The sequence below is a fragment of the Mirounga leonina genome, unplaced genomic scaffold (assembly GCF_011800145.1).
Source record: "Mirounga leonina isolate KUSES-001 unplaced genomic scaffold, KU_Mleo_1.0 Mir_376, whole genome shotgun sequence".
Lineage (NCBI taxonomy): Eukaryota > Metazoa > Chordata > Mammalia > Carnivora > Phocidae > Mirounga > Mirounga leonina.
Window position 1 is genome coordinate 10,443,927 of NW_023270718.1, and position 16,253 is coordinate 10,460,179.

At 47.0% G+C, this 16,253-nt stretch overlaps 1 protein-coding gene across 2 annotated transcripts in view; it reads left to right on the plus strand.

Annotated features, from left to right (window-relative positions):
- The first annotated feature begins 312 nt into the window (after nucleotides 1-312).
- Nucleotides 313-16,253, plus strand: part of LOC117997801 (zinc finger protein 805-like) — a 17,112-nt gene continuing 1,171 nt past the window's right edge. Inside the window, exons 1-4 of one of the 2 annotated variants that reach the window (XM_034986214.1) lie at nucleotides 313-1,197; nucleotides 3,699-3,825; nucleotides 9,278-9,373; nucleotides 14,963-16,253. The exon at nucleotides 14,963-16,253 is cut by the window's right edge and continues 1,171 nt beyond it. In XM_034986214.1, coding sequence (XP_034842105.1) covers nucleotides 1,165-1,197; nucleotides 3,699-3,825; nucleotides 9,278-9,373; nucleotides 14,963-16,253 — 1,547 coding nt within the window. In that variant the 5' untranslated portion in view covers nucleotides 313-1,164. Of the gene's footprint in view, nucleotides 1,198-3,698; nucleotides 3,826-9,277; nucleotides 9,374-11,824; nucleotides 12,166-14,962 lie in introns of those variants that run through there. The other variant, XM_034986215.1, reaches the window with a different exon arrangement.

A 16,253-nucleotide genomic window follows, 5' to 3' on the forward strand; every position in this document is an offset into this window, starting at 1 on the left:
GGCGCCGGGCTGGCTCAGGGTTCGCCCCTGTCCATTCCTTTCTCCACCTAGTCTCACTCTGCGTTGACTTGCGAGAGCAGCGTCTGCTAACAGTTCCCGAATTCCCGTAGCCGGCACGACCCCTCGGCCGGCGCTCAGACACAGGTCGAAGCGCCCACGCTCCACACTGGAGTCCCGGCCTCCCCCAGCCTCGCTCAGGGGCGGCCTCCCCACTCAGGGGCTCGCGCCGCGCTCCTCGGGCTCCCGGGGCCCACTCCGCGCGTCAAGGCCCCGCGGCACGTGGCGCTGGGCCCCAGGAGGCCCAGGAGGGGCCGCGCGGTGCGCGTGCGCCGCGTCGCAGCGGGCTTCCCGCGCGCGGGTCTCGGCGGCCGCCTTACGGCTCGAGCATCCGCCTTCGCTCCAGGAAGATCGCCAGGAGGTGAGGCGCACGGGGGAAGTCACCAGCCGGGCCAAGAATCCGGCTACGGGACCTGGCACGTGCCCTGACCCCGGGCGGGGGTCCCGCCTCCTGAGCCTCGACTTACCCGGGCATGAGAGGGACGGCCTCGCCCCCGCCCCTTGATCCCACTCTGAAGAAGCGGGTCTGAGCTGCTCCCTGGACCTCGCGCACTCTCCCGGAGAAGACACGCTTGGGAAGTGCCCCACGGCCCAGTGTCGGTAAGGAAAAAACCACATTACCCAGAAGGCTGTGCTCCGCGTGTCTGCGCGGGCGCTGGGCCAATGGCTGCCCAAGACAGGGCATTTCCTGCGGCCCGCGCCGGCGGGGGCGGGGCTTCCGGGCCCTTTGAGGCGTGCGTCATCCGCCTGCGCCGGCCGGGCAGTGGGGCTTTGAGCGGCAGGCAGGCCACCTTCCGGAGGCCCGAGCGGAGAAGGTGGAGTGGGCCGTAGGTCCCACCTCCGTATCTTTTTACGAGCCTCACACGCGTCCCTCGTCCGCCGTAGCGGGGTGTCACGTGAGCGCCCGCGGGCGCGCGGCTCGCTATCCCGCAGCCCTGACGCGACGCCTGGGCCTCGGGCGCACTTCACCCTGGGGAAACTCAGGCTCGGAGTGCGACAGTCAGCCGAGGTCACCCCGCTGTGGGCAGCGAAAGGGTGGCAGTCGGCTGAATCCTGCAGGCCCCTCGGCCGCTGCCCCTCCGGGTCCTGCTGTGTGCACAGGGTCCGATGATGGCGGCGGCGTGGATGGGCCCGGTGCGGGTGAGTGGACGACGCTCCGAGCCTTGCTTCCGCTCTGCTGCGGAGGGGCTCCCAGGCAGCCTGGAGCGCCAGACGCCCTTCGATTTCCTTTTCTCCTTGTCGTTTGTTTACAGCAGGTGGCGCTGGCTGGTCACTTTGTCCGTAGCCCTGCGTCTGTGGCGGGTCCCTGGCAGGTGTTCAGTCAGTGCACAAAGGATGACAAGTGCTTACTTGCGGGGGCTTGCGTCACTTAGAGCAGCCCGCTGCCATGACTTGCAGGTGCCTACCCGGTTCTCCCGCCGACCTCCTCTGACCTTGCCTTCGTTCCGGACGCACCGCCTGACCATGCCAAGTTCTCTTTCATCCCCCAGCCTTTGTCCTTGCACTGGCCTTCGCCTGGGATGCTGCCCTGTGACTTTGCAGGGCCTCTCTCTCACATCCTCTGGCCTCTGCTCAGGTGTCGCTCGCTGGGAGAGGTGTTTCCTAGCAGCTCGGGCTAAAATGGCCCCATCCCTCCTTGCCCATCATCTGGCATTTCTCTAGGGAACCTGGCGAAATTAAGTAAGTGTTCGTGGTTGAATTTGTCTAGGGTGTTGTGGGAGCAAAGAGAAAACAGTAACAAAAGGACCGTGATAGCTCGCTTTCACTGGTTCTTGCTGTGGGCTGACAGGCAGGCATAACGTATCACCTCATTTAATCCTCAGCTCCTCTGAGTTGGGTTGTGTTACTATCTATCTCTGTTTTGCACAAGAACACCTTGAGGCTCGGAGATTTAGTGTCCGAAATCACTGCAGCTCTTAAGTAGCAGAAACAACCAATGTGTTGACCACCACAGCCTGTATTTTTACTCCTTTCTCTACAAAAAGCAGATAGGGATGCCTGGAGGTGATACCCAGAGTCAACTTTGTAAGCCAGGCAGGCTTCCTTACAGGCCTTGGGCATGAGGTGGGGATATGGCATTTTATTTTATTTATTTATTTATTTTTTAAAGATTTTATTTATTTATTTGAGAGAGAGAAAGAGCACAAGAGGGGGGAGCGGGAGAGGGAGAAGCAGACTCCCTGCCGAGCAGGGAGCCCGATGCGGGACTCGATCCCGGGACTCCAGGATCATGACCTGAGCCGAAGGCAGTCGCTTAACCAACTGAGCCACCCAGGCGCCCGGGGGATATGGCATTTTAGCAAGTGGAAGTGTGTGGACAAAAAAAGGTAGATTGGTTGTTTAAGGAGTCCCCAGAGTACCTGTGTGATTTCCATGGTCCCCCTATCCCCATCTGCTGAGACCTACCCTAGGAGGGCCAGACTGTGTGGTCATTTGCTGAATGTTCCATCATACTCTCAGCCATGACAGACACTGTGGCACAGCCTGGTCTCATGGCCACAGCCTGCGTTGTCCTCAGTAACTTCTGTTTTCTGGGCCTGAAGTATTCTTTCCTCAGGGATATGTGCTGGTGAGACTCAGGTGGAGGGGTTTGAATTCCCTCAGAGTTGCCAAAGGGGGTGGGGGGAAAGACTCAGGTAGGAAGAAGGAACATTGACTCATGGTGGATTCTCCTTAGTAGTCTCTGAGGAACAGAAGGCAATGGGACCCAATCCAGGCCCTGCCACTTCCCAAGCAGGTGCCACCATCTCAGGTGATCGTCCTGTGAGGTGGGCGATGATGAATTCACTCCTCTGCCCACGTCCACAGAATTAATGTTCAATGGTGGCTGAAATGAGTGTGGCAGAGAAATTTATCTGAAATGCTTCACATCTTCATTAACTCCTTTGCTAATGGACTGTCAAGATTATGCCATTAGACTCTAGACCAGAGGGACCTCAGTTCAAATCCTGCTTCTGCTCGTACCACATGTAAACTGTGGGTGAGCTACTAGAGTCCCCTGGACCTCAGGGCCTTGACTGACACAAACGTGATAATGATCCTGACCTCACAGGCTGTGGCCAGTCACCCCAGTGTTTCTTTTACAAAGATTTTTTTCTTTAATTCTCATAACCATTACTGCTGAGTGAGAATTATTGTATTGATCCAGAAATTGAGGCTGAGAGAAATGAAGTGAGGCTCCCAAGTTCACACGGCAGGCAAGTGTTGATTCTAGACTTCAGAGCTGGGGACTTTCATTCACATTAGCAAGACGGAGGTCAGCATGAGTCAGGCATGCAGTGAAGATCAGTGAGTCTTGGCTGCTATTGCTGCAATTATTATTGGTACTGTTTTCATTATCTCTGTTACTCTCTCCCGTTTCTGTGGCATCTTGAAGCCCTTACCATTCTGTGCCTCACAGTCCACACAGGAAGGTCCTGCCCTCACACCATTCTCCATTGGCTCCCACATAGGAAGCTCTGTCTCTTATGAGTTGCTGCTGTAATTAGGACAAAACAGCATCTCTGCCTCCTTGAGTCCAGCACAGAGCTCAGCCCTCAGGGGGTGTTTGGACACTCTGCCCCCTTGCCATCGAGAGAAATGGGCTCTGATTCCTATCAATAGCCCCAAGACCAACACACTGCCTCTGTTTGACTTTTCAGATGCCTGTGACCTTCGATGATGTGGCCGTGACTTTTACCCAGGAGGAGTGGGGGCAGCTGGACCCAGCCCAGAGGACCCTGTACCAGGAGGTGATGCTGGAGACCTGTGGGCTCCTGGTCTCTCTGGGTAAGGCCTCCCTAACTCTACGGTATGGGATACCTGTCACTTCCTTCACTCTGCTCTTTGGCTCCAGGCCTGGCTGCTTGAGAAGGCATCTATAGCCTTCCTTTCCTCCTCCCTCCTTCAGTCATATTCTGGACTCCTCTTCCTTCCTGCTCTCCCATGTCTCAAGGAGTGTTAAGTAAGAAACATAGTTTAATTTTTTTTTTTTTAAGATTTTATTTATTTATTTGACAGAGAGAGATAGCCAGAGAGGGAACACAAGCAGGGGGAGCAGGAGAGGGAGAAGCAGGCTCCTGGCCGAGCAGGGAGCCTGATGTGGGCCTCAATCCCAGGACCCTGGGATCATGACCTGAGCCGAAGGCAGACTGAGCCACCCAGGTGCCCCACATAGTTTACTTTTGGTCACAGCCAAAGGAGAAGGATGTGTTGGGAGGAAATGGGGGTGTCTCACAAAACCTAAAAGCAGGAATTCCAGCTGGGCCCCTTGAGGGACTGATACAGGAACTTAGAAAAACACAATCCCTGGCTTTTGGAGCTTTTGTCCTGGCTTCTCTCTGTGGGTCTGCTTGTGTCTCTGTCTTTTCACAATGATTTTTTTCTACCACAGCTATTTTGCAGCAGGAAGTGGCCGCCCAGTCCTTGCTGTGTGAAGCCCCATGGTCATTGTCTCTACTTCTTTCTGTATGCTGATACTGTTCCTCTTCACTCGTTTAATTCTTCCAGCATGCCATCCTTGGCAAATAAGAAAAATAGGGCCACTGCAGCGAGTCCCTCATAAAGCTTAATCTGTTCGATTTATTTTTTTTTTATTTTTTTTTTAAAGATTTTATATATTTATTTGACAGAGACACAGCGAGAGAGGGAACACAAGCAGGGGGAGTGGGAGAGGGAGAAGCAGGCTTCCCGCTGAGCAGGGAGCCCGATGCAGGGCTCGATCCCAGGACCCTAGGATCATGACCTGAGCCAAAGGCAGACACTTAATGACTGAGCCACCCAGGCGCCCCAATCTGTTCAATTTAAAAGACACATCTTCATTGTGAAAAGCTCTCCTCTGCATTTTTTGGTGGTTTCTTTTGTGAAATGTTGGCCAGAATAGATGATATTTTCTATTTATGCATGTGTCTCTATTTGACCAAATTACTGAGTGCAGTTCCCAGCTTTTTGTTCTTAGTGGTTCATGAAATGGTGTCTAGCATCACCAAGTCTGCCTCTTCTCTTGACCCCCGTTTCTTGAGGATTGAATCCTCCTGCGCACATCCCCCTCCCCCTCTCACTGCTTTAGCCTTCTTGGACTCAGGTTGCTGGCCCCATACAAGAGTGTTTGCTATTTCCTTTTTACTGTAATGCTTAGGAGACCAGGATCTTTTGTTTCTCCGTATAAACTTGAGAATCAGTTTGTTGGTATCCACAAAATGACTTGCTGGGATTTTGACTGGTATTGCATTGAATCTACAGATCAAATAGGGAAGAACTGACATCTTGACAATATTGAGCCTTCCTATCCATGAACATGAAATATCGTTCCATTTATTTTGTTTTTTTGATTTTGTTTATTGAAGTTGTGTAGCTTCCCTCATACAGATCCTATATATATTTTGTTAGATTTATACCTAAGTATTTCATTTGGGGAGTACTAATGTAAATGGTAATGTGTTTTTAATTTTAAATTCTACTTGTTAAGTTCTGGTATATACAAAGGCATTTTGTACATTAAGCTTGTATCCTGCAATCTTGCTATAATTGCTTATTAGTTCCAGAGGTCTTTTGTTGATTCTGTTGGATTTTCCACATAGGTGACCATGTCATCCACAGATAAAGAATTTTATTTCTTCCTTCTTAGTCTGTATACCTTTTTCTTGCTATAGTACATTAGCTGGTGCTTTCAGTATAATGTTGAAAAATGGTTAGCGAGGACATCCTGCCTTGTTCCTGATCTTAGTGGGAAAGCTCTAAGTTTCTCACCTTAAAGTAGGTTGTTAGCTGTAGGTATTTTTGTAGATGTTCTTTATCAAGCTGAGGAAATTTCCCTCTATTCCCATTTTGCTAAGAGTTCTTTTTCTTTTTTTTAATGAATGGATGTTGGATTTTATCAATGCTTTTCTGCAGCTATCAATATAAATGTGTGATTTTTCTTTAGCCTGTTGATGTGATGGATTATATTAATTGATTTTTAAATTTTTATCCAGGTTTGTATATCTGGGATAAATCCCACTTGGTTGTGGTATGTAATCTTTTTATACATTGTTGGGTTTGATTAGTTAATATTTTGTGGGGGATTTTTTTACATCTATATTCATGAGAGATACTGTGTATACTTTTCTGTAATGTGTTTGGTTTTGATATTAGAGTTACAGATTTCCTAACTCAAACTTACAGATTGAGTTAGGAAATACCCCTCTGTTTCTGTCTCTGGAAGAGAATGAAGGGACTTGGTATAATTTCTTCAGTGTTTGGTAGAAGTCACCAGTTAACCCATCTGGGCCTGGTGCTTTATTTTTTTTGGAAGGTTATTAACTATTGATTCGATTTCCTTAATAGATATAGGCCTATTCAGATTTCTGTTTCTTCTTCTTCTTCTTTTTTTTTTTTTTAAAGATTTTATTTATTTATTTTACAGAGAGAGACACAGCGAGAGAGGGAGCACAAGCAGGGGGAGTGGGAGAGGAAGAAGCAGGCTTCCCGCGGAGCAGGAAGCCCGATGCGGGGCTTGATCCCAGGACCCTGGGATCATGACCTGAGCTGAAGGCAGTCGCTTAACGACTGAGCCACCCAGGCGCCCTGAGATTTCTGTTTCTTCTTGTGTGAGTTTTAGCAGATTGTGTCTTTCAAGTGATTGGTTCCTTCATCTCAGTTATCAAATTTGTGAAGATAAAATTGTTAATAGTATTCTGTTAATATTCTTGTAATGTCCATGGGATCTGTAGTGATGTCCTCTGTTCTATTTCTGATATTAGTAATTTGTGTCATTTCTCATTTCTTCTTAGCTTGGCTAGAAGCTTATCAATTTTATTGATCATTTTAGAGAACCAGATTTTGGTTTTGTTGATTTTCTCTGTATTCTGTTTTCAATTTCATTGATTCCTGCTCTAATTCTTATTTCTTTTATAGTGTTTATTTTGCATTTAATTTATTCTTCTAGTTGCCTAAGGTGGAAATTTATATAATTAACTTCAGATCTTTCTTTTAAAAAATAAGCATTCTGTTATAAATTTCCTGCTAAGCATGCTTTGTTTCATCCTATAAATTTCGCTAGGTTGTATTTTTGGTTTTTTAGTTAGTTTGTTGAAAGTTTATTTTTTTATTTTTTTAGTTTTTAGTAACCTATACACCCAGCGTGGGGCTTGAACTCGTGACCCCAAGATCAAGAGTCACATGCTCTTCCACCTGAGCTAGCCAGGTGCCCCGTATTTTTGTTTTCATTTAGTTCAAAATATTTTTTACTTTCTTGAGATTGCATCTTAGACCAATGTGTTATTTAAAAGTGTATTGTTCAGGGGCGCCTGGGTGGCTCAGTTGTTAAGCGTCTGCCTTCGGCTCAGGTCATGATCCCAGGGTCCTGGGATCGAGCCCCACGTCGGGCTCCCTGCTCAGCGGGAAGCCTGCTTCTCCCTCTCCCACTCCCCCTGCTTATGTTCCCTCTCTCACTGTGTTTCTCTCTGTCAAATAAATAAATAAAATCTTTAAAAATAAAAATATAAATAAATAAAAGTGTGTTGTTTAATCTTTACCTATTTAGGGATTTTCCAATTATCTTTATGTTATTAATTTCTAGTTAATTACTTTATTGTCTGAGAGCAGACATTTTGTGATTTCTGTTCTTTTTAAAATTTGTTAAAGTGTGTTTTTATGGCCCAGAATATAATCTATCATGGTAAATGTTCCATGTGAGTTTGAGAAGAACATATATTCTGTTTTTAGATGAAGTAGTCTGTAGATGTCTGTTATATCCAATTAATTGATGGTATTGTTGAGTTCAACTATGTCATTACTAGTTTTCTGCCTGTTGGATCTGTACATTTCTGATAGAGGGGTAGTGTGGTTTCCAGCTTTGATAGTGGATTCATCTATTTCTTCTTGTCATTCTATCAGTTTTTGCCTCATATACTTTGACATTGTGTTGCCAGACACATAGATTAAGGATTTTTATGTCTTATTTGCAAATTAACCCGTTTATCATTACATAATGCCTTCTTTATCCCTGGTAACTTTCCTTGAAGTTTCCTCTGTCTGAAATAACATAGGTATGCTTGCTTTCTTTTGATTAATATTAACATATTTTATTAACATATTAGTGTATTTTTCTCCATTCATTTATTTTCAACATGTATGTGTCTTATTTATATATTTACAGTGGGTTTCTTATAGACAACCTATAGTTGGGTTTGTTTTTGTGTTTTTTTTTTAAGATTTTATTTATTTATTTGACAGAGCACACAGGCAGGCAGAGCATCAGGCAGAGGGAGAGGGAGAAGCAGACTCCCTGCTGAGCAGGGAGCCTGATGCAGGACTCGATCCCAGGACCCTGGGATCATGACCTGAGCCAAAGGCAGATGCTTAACCGACTGAGCCACCCAGGCGCCCCTATTTATTTATTTTAGAGAGAGGGAAAGCATGAGTGGGAGGGGCAGAGGGAGAGAAAATTTCAAGCAGACTCTGCACTGAGCATGTGGAACCCGACACGGGGCTCAATCTCACTACCTGAGCTGAAACCAAGAGTCAGACGCTTAACTGACTGCCACCCAGGCACCCCGGGTCTTGTTTTTTGATCCACTCTGACAACCTCTGTCTTATAATTGGAGTATTTAGAAAAACATTGATGTTCCAAGTGATGTTGATATAGTGGGATTAATATTTACCATGTTTGTCACTGTTTCCTATTTGTTGTCCTATTCCTGTTTTTGTCTTCCAGTCTTTCTGCCTGGAATAAACCTTTCTCTTTACTCAGAGTAGCGAGCTTTCCTCAGACTATCGATACTGAGGGATGCCATTTGTGAAATGATGGAAGCCAGGGTTTTTTAACCTACCAGGTGGGGTGCCATCACCTGGGGAGTGTTTAAAATCTGATGCCTAGGCTTCACCCCAGAGATTTTATGTAAATTAGTCTGTGGTGGCAATCAGGCTCACCAGGTATGGCTGATGCACAGGGAGGTAGAGGCCCCTGACTGGATTAATTAGAAAGCACATTCAGGAGATAGGTCTGAACAGTGTTGGGATTCTACATGATGGAGATCAAAGGGAATTGGTGCTGTCTCTGGAGCCAACCCTAATGTCTACAGTCTTTGGGGCCCAATAATGATGTTTTATGCATTGGTTTCCAGGTCATATCATTTTGTTTGCATGGATGGGAGCAGCTTCATTCTGAGGCCTTCTCCAAATTCTGAAGTCCCAGTCTAGATTGAGAGGTTTCTTTCTTCTCACCACAATTTCCACATCCTTTTTCTTTCTCCTTGAACAGGCTGTCCTTTGCCCAAACCAGAGCTGTTCTACCCATTGGATCACAGCCCAGAGTTACAGACATTGAAGAGAGGCGTCTCCCCTGACTCCTGCCCAGGTAGGTGCCAACAGCTGGCTGGGTCAGGGTCATGGCATCTTGCAGACAGCACAGCGATTACTGCCACTGGAATTTGTGGAAGTTTTATTACTGTGGCCTCTCTAGAGGCTTAGGATCCATGGAGCCTTTTAACCTGTGGTCCTTCTGCCCACCCCCTCCAGCCCTATCACAATCTCCAGCGCTCCTGTGGAGGTGTGGGACCTATTAGATGATAAGTTCAGGCTCTCAGTTCCAGCTGCTTGGGCTTAAAAACTAGCTGGGACTCACAGCAGCCTTGTGGCCCTGGGGAAGGTGCATATCTCACTGTGCTTTAGTTCAGCCAATGTAAAATCTAACTGCTCTAACAGGCATATTCCAGAATCTTGGTGGCTCAGCATATGAAAAGTACTTTTCTCACCCAAGGACCATGTGGGTCAGTGTGGAGCTGTGTACCATGCAGTTATTTGGGGACCCAGGTAACTCCTATCATCAACATGAGACTTGCACGTTGTCCTGGCATCTTCCAGCTGGCAGAGGGGAAATGGGAGAAGAAAGGAAGGTGTAATACCCACTTCCACATACACTATTTCTCCTCACATTCCACTAACAAGACATCTGGCCACACTTCGGCACCTGGGGCTGGGAAATGAGGCTGAGCTGTGTGTCCAAGGAGAGGAACAAATGGTTCAGTGAATGTAGTCTGCAACACTCAGTCTGTTCGCAGGTCATTGGGTTGTTTGAGGATGTACCAGCTTGTGCATGAAACTGGCTCACACTGGCCCTGACCCATAGTGAGGGAATGGCTCAGCAAAAGTAAGCTGTTAGTGATATTCAGATCATCATATTAGTCCTAATGAATAATGATAGTATCTCCCATTTCCTTCTGCACTGCGAGGAAACAAGCTATCCTCTGCATCCCACCCTTCCTCACCTTCTCCATCCACCCAGTCTCCGGGTGCCAGTCAGACGCTCAGAAGCACTCCCTTGCTCCATGTCTTCGCACCCCTCCTGTTTGCTTAACCTTCAAGGTAACATTTTGCCTTCTATTCCCCAAATCTGGGTTGCTGAGGCCCTGGGGATGTCAGGTGTGGTGACCAGTGCCTTGTAATACTTGATATATACCATGGTGCCCCCTTATCTGTGGTTTTGCTTTCCGTGGTTTAGTTACCCGTGCTCTCCCCTCTGGTGGTCCCTTGGGCTTTCATCCCAAGTGTGTGTCTGTTCGGCCCCTCGGAGTGTGTTCCAGATCTTCACCCTTGCCACTCGTCTCACATCTGTGGAAAAGTGGAAAAGACACTCAACATGCCTAAGAGGGAGCTCATGGTTTTGCCTGCTCCTGCCACCTCCCATGCGTGTTAGAAGGCCAGATGCAACTTCAGATAACTCCTCAACACCTCCATCTCTACTAACCCCTACATTCAGACATCCTGTCCATTTCCCATGAATGTCTTCATCACCTCCCCTCCTCCCTGAGACCCCTGCACTCCTAAGTCCAGGTTTTCAACTTTTGCCTGGGTGATAGCTGGTCTCCCCACATCTCCTATGTGCCTCTGATCTGCCCTGTCTCCCATACTGGCTCCCCCAGCCACTGAGAGCTTGTTCTAGACCTTCACCACATCCCCCAGCCACGGCTGTCCTAGCATATTTTCATGTCGAAAATCGTCTGTGTGCTTGTGTTGCTTGATCACCAACTGTTACAGATTGATCTGAATCTCTCATATGTGTGGCCTCCCTTCTCACCTCCCCCCAGAGGAGGCCTTGTCCCCTTGTCCCCATGGCAAATTCTCAAACTAGAGGCCAGATCACACCTTTTCAGGGAACTGGCTTCTTGCTTCACTGCTTTTCTGCCTTTTCTGTAACTTTACCCATTTTCTGTTCAACATAAAAATATGCTTCGTTGCATCATACTAGGGGAAAGTAAATGAAAAAGTCATGGCTCTCCAGTGTCTTCACACTGGTATCAACTGCTTTCCCTGTATAACCTTTTCTATAACGTTTTCTAGGAAAAGTTGTCTCATTGTTTTTTGTTTTTTAAGATTTTATTTGTTTCTTTGAGAGAGAGAAAGAGAGAGAGAGCACGAGCAGGGGGAAAGGGAGAAGCAGACTCCCCACTGAGCAGGGAGCCCAATGCAGGGCCCAGTCCCGGGACTCGAGGATCATGACCCGAGCCGAAGGCAGACACTTAACCAACCGAGCCACCCACACGCCCCAAGTTGTCTCATTCTTGCAAGAGATGTCTATCTTATGTTCCATTTTTCCATTTCCTATTATTTTCTTGCACTTTTTAAATTTTAATTTTAATTAATTTATTTTTTAAAAAGATTTTATTTGTCAGAGAGAGCACAAGCAGGGGCAACAGCAGGCAGAGGGCAAAGCAGGCTCCCAGCTGAGCAAGGAGCCCGATGCGGAACTCAATCCCAGGACCCTGAGATCATGACCTGAGTCAAAGGCAGAGCTTAACTGACTGAGCCACCCAGGTGTCCCTTCTTGCACTGTCTGAATGAGTTGTAACTCATATGCTCTGTTGTGCAAAATCTTAAGAGGTCAGCTTGATGAATCTTTGTGTACGTAAAAGCCCATATAACCACCACCTGTGTTAATATTTGATATATACCATGGTGCCCCCTTATCTGTGGTTTTGCTTTCCGTGGTTTTAGCTACCCGTGGTCAGTTACGGTCCAGAAGCAGATGATTGTCCTTCTGATGTATCATTAGAAGGTCACCAGTAACTTAATACTATGTCACATGCCTCTGTCATTCTCACTTCATCTCATCGTGTAGGCATTTCATCATCTCACAGCATCACAAGAAGGGTGAGTGCTGTATAATAAAATACTTTGAGAGAGAGACCACGTTTGTGTAACTTTTATTACAGTGTTTGTTATAATTGTTCTATTTTATTATTAGTTACTTCTGTTAATCTCTTATGTACCAGATTTATAAATTAAACTTTACTATAGGTTTGTATATATAAAAAACAGAGTATATATAGGATTGGTACTAGCCACAATTCCAGGGACCCACTGGGGGTCTTGGAACAAATCCCTCACAGATAAAGGGGACTACTGTACATTTCCAGCACCTCATCAGGGTCTCATGCCTTCAGAAGCCCCTTCTGCTAGGTAATCCCTCTTGAGACCATCAGCATGAATTTGTTTTGACTATGGAACCCTACCATATGCTGGGTCTGTATTTGTCTCCTTTTGACCATCGTTATGTCTGTGAGATTCTTTTCATGTGGTTGCATATAGTTGGAGTTCGTTCACTCTCAATCTAGCGTAATATCTCATTGTATGAAAAACTGCCATTCATTTATCCATTCCCCTCTTGGCGGGCATTCCTGTTGTTTTCAACTTAATGCTGCTGAGAATATTCTTGTTATGTGTTTTCGTGCAGATAAGCACTGGTTTCTGTTAGGAATAGATTCTGGTATGTTTCCAGGTCAGGTTGGCTTTATTGGAAAAATGCCAAGCAGTTCTGAAGAAGGCTGCTCCCTTTCACATTCCCACCATTCACATGTGGAAGTGGTAACATCATTCTCTCTGTGCTTTGAGGCCCTGTGAGGGGGTTCCTCTGTACCACAGCACTGGAAATGTTCCTTATACGGTCACTGCTTTGCTCCTAATTTTCAAATATAGCAGTAACCATAGTGATAATGGGTGATGGCCCCCAATTTCCCAAACGATCCTCCAGTGGCTGGCACTCTGCTGACCACTTTATAGGCATTTTCTCATTTAACCTTCAGGACAGTTGGTGAGGCAGAAACTCAGAGTCTCTCAGTTTTTCAGACGAGGAAATTGAGATGGGAACAGCTAAGTAATTTGTCCAGTATCAACTCACTTGGTACGGGCAGAATTTGTGCCGAGTGTTCTGGCTCCAGAGCCAACTCTCTTAACCTCCAGCTATGTGAATTCATAATGCAGCAGACTTTTCAGGTTGTGTCGTGAGCATCCGATCCTCTTGGAGTCTCTGCCCCTAATCTCCCAGGACCTTCCTTGTCTTCTTATTCTGGTGACTTTAATGTTGGCTCATCAGGCATCTCATGGACCATTCTTTTTATTCTTCAATACTCTTTTTTTTTTTTTTAAAGATTTTATTTATTTATTTGACAGAGAGAGACAGAGAAAGGGAACACAGGCAGGGGGAGTGGGAGAGGGAGAAGCAGGCTTCCCACGGAGCAGGGAGCCCGATGCGGGACTCAATCCCAGGACCCTGGGACCATGACCTGAGCCGAAGGGAGACGCTTAACGACTGAGCCACCCAGGCGCCCCTTATTCTTCAATACTCTTCAAGGTTAATCCACACATTCTGACAGTGCCAATTTATATGCTTCCTGATTAGGTCCCAGATGTATATTATATGACTAACCCATAATAAAAAATTAGAGCTGACATGTAGTTACGTTTTGCTCAGTGTCTGGCCTCATACTGAACACGGTTCACATAGTAAATGTCGTAAATGCAGGATTTCACTTCATTCTCAGAGTCCTACAGGACAGTCTCTGTTTCTAGCTTTATTTTTTAGAAGACAAAATGACTTACGAAATTTGAGTGCCTTGCCAGGTGCCACGGAGCTAATACTAAGTTCTTGTGGGACTTGGGCCTAGGGTTTCTGTGGTCAGAGATCATGATCTTAACCATAATACTGCTGTGACCTCTAACTTTTGTTTAGTGGACCTCAGGTACAGATTTCGATTAATCATAAACCTTGGTTTATGACACACTGTCATCACTGATTCACGAATGACCTTGCTTAATTGATGTGTTAACTAAGTTACTTGCTCATTCATTTCCTTTTTGAAAATAATACACTTAACATCACTGACTTCAAGAATGAGAACATTACTCATACCAACTGCCTAGTCAGTCTGGACTGCTGTAACAAGAATGCCACAGGCTGGAGGATTAAACAAGAAACGTTGATTTCCCACAGTTCTGGAGGCCGGAAGTGTAGGATCCAGGGGCTGGCAGATCTGGTGTCTGGTGAGGGCCCTCTTCCTGGTTTGCAGATAGGAGTCTCCTCTTCTATCCTCACATGGCACTGAGAAGACGCAAACGCTCTTATGTTTCTTCTTGTGTGGACACCCATCCCATGTCAGGGGCTTGCACTCTTACCGGCCCTGTTGTCTGGTGCACTGAAGGTTCCCTGAATCTTGAAAGACTCTACCTTTGTTCATTCCATCAACTAAGGCTGAAATGGCTTTCCTGTTTTCTCTATGTGGCAGTTTCTCGCATTTCCTGCCTAGGAACCCTCCCTGACCTCTTTCCAGCTGCTGTGGAGGCTGCGTCAGGTGCCCCTTCGCTGGCCTCTTATAGCACCTGGAGGCATTCTAGCTTTGAGCAAACCCAGCAATGCAGTGTCACTACTCTGTGTACTTGTCCCTAGTTGCCAGACACTCTGTCCCCCAACTGTTCTCTCCCTCTGGGTTTCCCCTCAAAGGTTTCAAGAATTCAGGGTCCAAAAAGAAATTGCAAACTGGATTTCAGAGATTTGAAAACATGGCAGGCACAGAGCCACTGTTTTCGTCTTCTTATTCCCACTGAAATGGCGATTTTGTTTTTCTGTGTTGCCATTTCTAATAAGCCCTTCTGTATATTGTATTCCCTTCAGGTGACAGTACAAAACCCGGGACCACAGAGCTTTCCCTTTCTCATCTTGCCTTATCTGAGGAAGTCTCACCACAGGAACAACTGACTCAGCAAGCTCTGGGGGACTCCCAGCTGGGGCAAGGCAAGAATCAGGATAGGCCATCAGAAATGCTGGAAAGCCAGTTGAAACCAGGGATAGACCCCCAAACGGAGAAGCTCCCTGGGAACATGAAGCCTGAACATGATGGTTTAGGGACAAGTGATGGTGTACATTCAAGGACTGTACGGGAGCTGATTCCTCCAGGACATGTTCTCCACGAATATGACTCACAGGGGCTACTGAAAGATCCCTTGATTCATAAAGGGAAACATCCCTATCAGTGTGAGGAACGCGGGAAAGTGTTTACCAAGAACTGCTTTCTTGTGCGACATGAGCAGATTCACACTGGAGCGAAGCCCTATGAATGCACCGAGTGTGGGAAGACTTTTAGCAAGAGCACACACCTCCTCCAGCACCACATGATCCACACGGGGGAGAGGCCCTACGAGTGCACGGAGTGTGGGAAGGCCTTCAACCGCAGGTCACACCTCACAAGGCACCAGCGGATTCACACTGGAGAGAAGCCTTATAAGTGCAGTGAATGTGGAAAGGCCTTTACCCACCGCTCCAATTTAGTCTTGCATAACAGAAGCCACACTGGAGAAAAACCCTTTGTGTGCAAAGAATGTGGGAAAGCCTTCCGTGATAAGACTGGTTTCCTTCGACACTACATCATCCACACGGGAGAGAAGCCCTTTGAGTGCGTGGAGTGTGGGAAGGCCTTCAACCGCAGGTCCCACCTAACGTGGCACCAGCAGATTCACACTGGAGTGAGACCCTTTGAATGCAGCGAATGTGGGAAAGCCTTTTGCGACAGCACGGACCTCATTCAGCACTATGTCATCCACACAGGAGAGAAGCCATACAAGTGCCTCGAGTGTGGGAAGGCCTTCTACCGCCGGTCACACCTCAAGCAGCACCAGAGGAGTCACACTGGGGAGAAGCCCTATGTGTGCAGCGAGTGTGGACGGGCCTTCACCCACTGCTCTACCTTCATCTTGCACAAGAGGGCCCACACTGGAGAAAAGCCCTATGAATGCAAAGAATGTGGGAAAGCCTTTAGCAATCGATCAGACCTCATCCGACACTTCAGCATCCACACTGAGGAGAAGCCCTACGAGTGCACGGAGTGTGGGAAGGCCTTCAACCGCCGGTCATACCTCACAAGGCACCAGCGGATTCACAGTGGAGAGAAGCCCTATGAATGCATGGA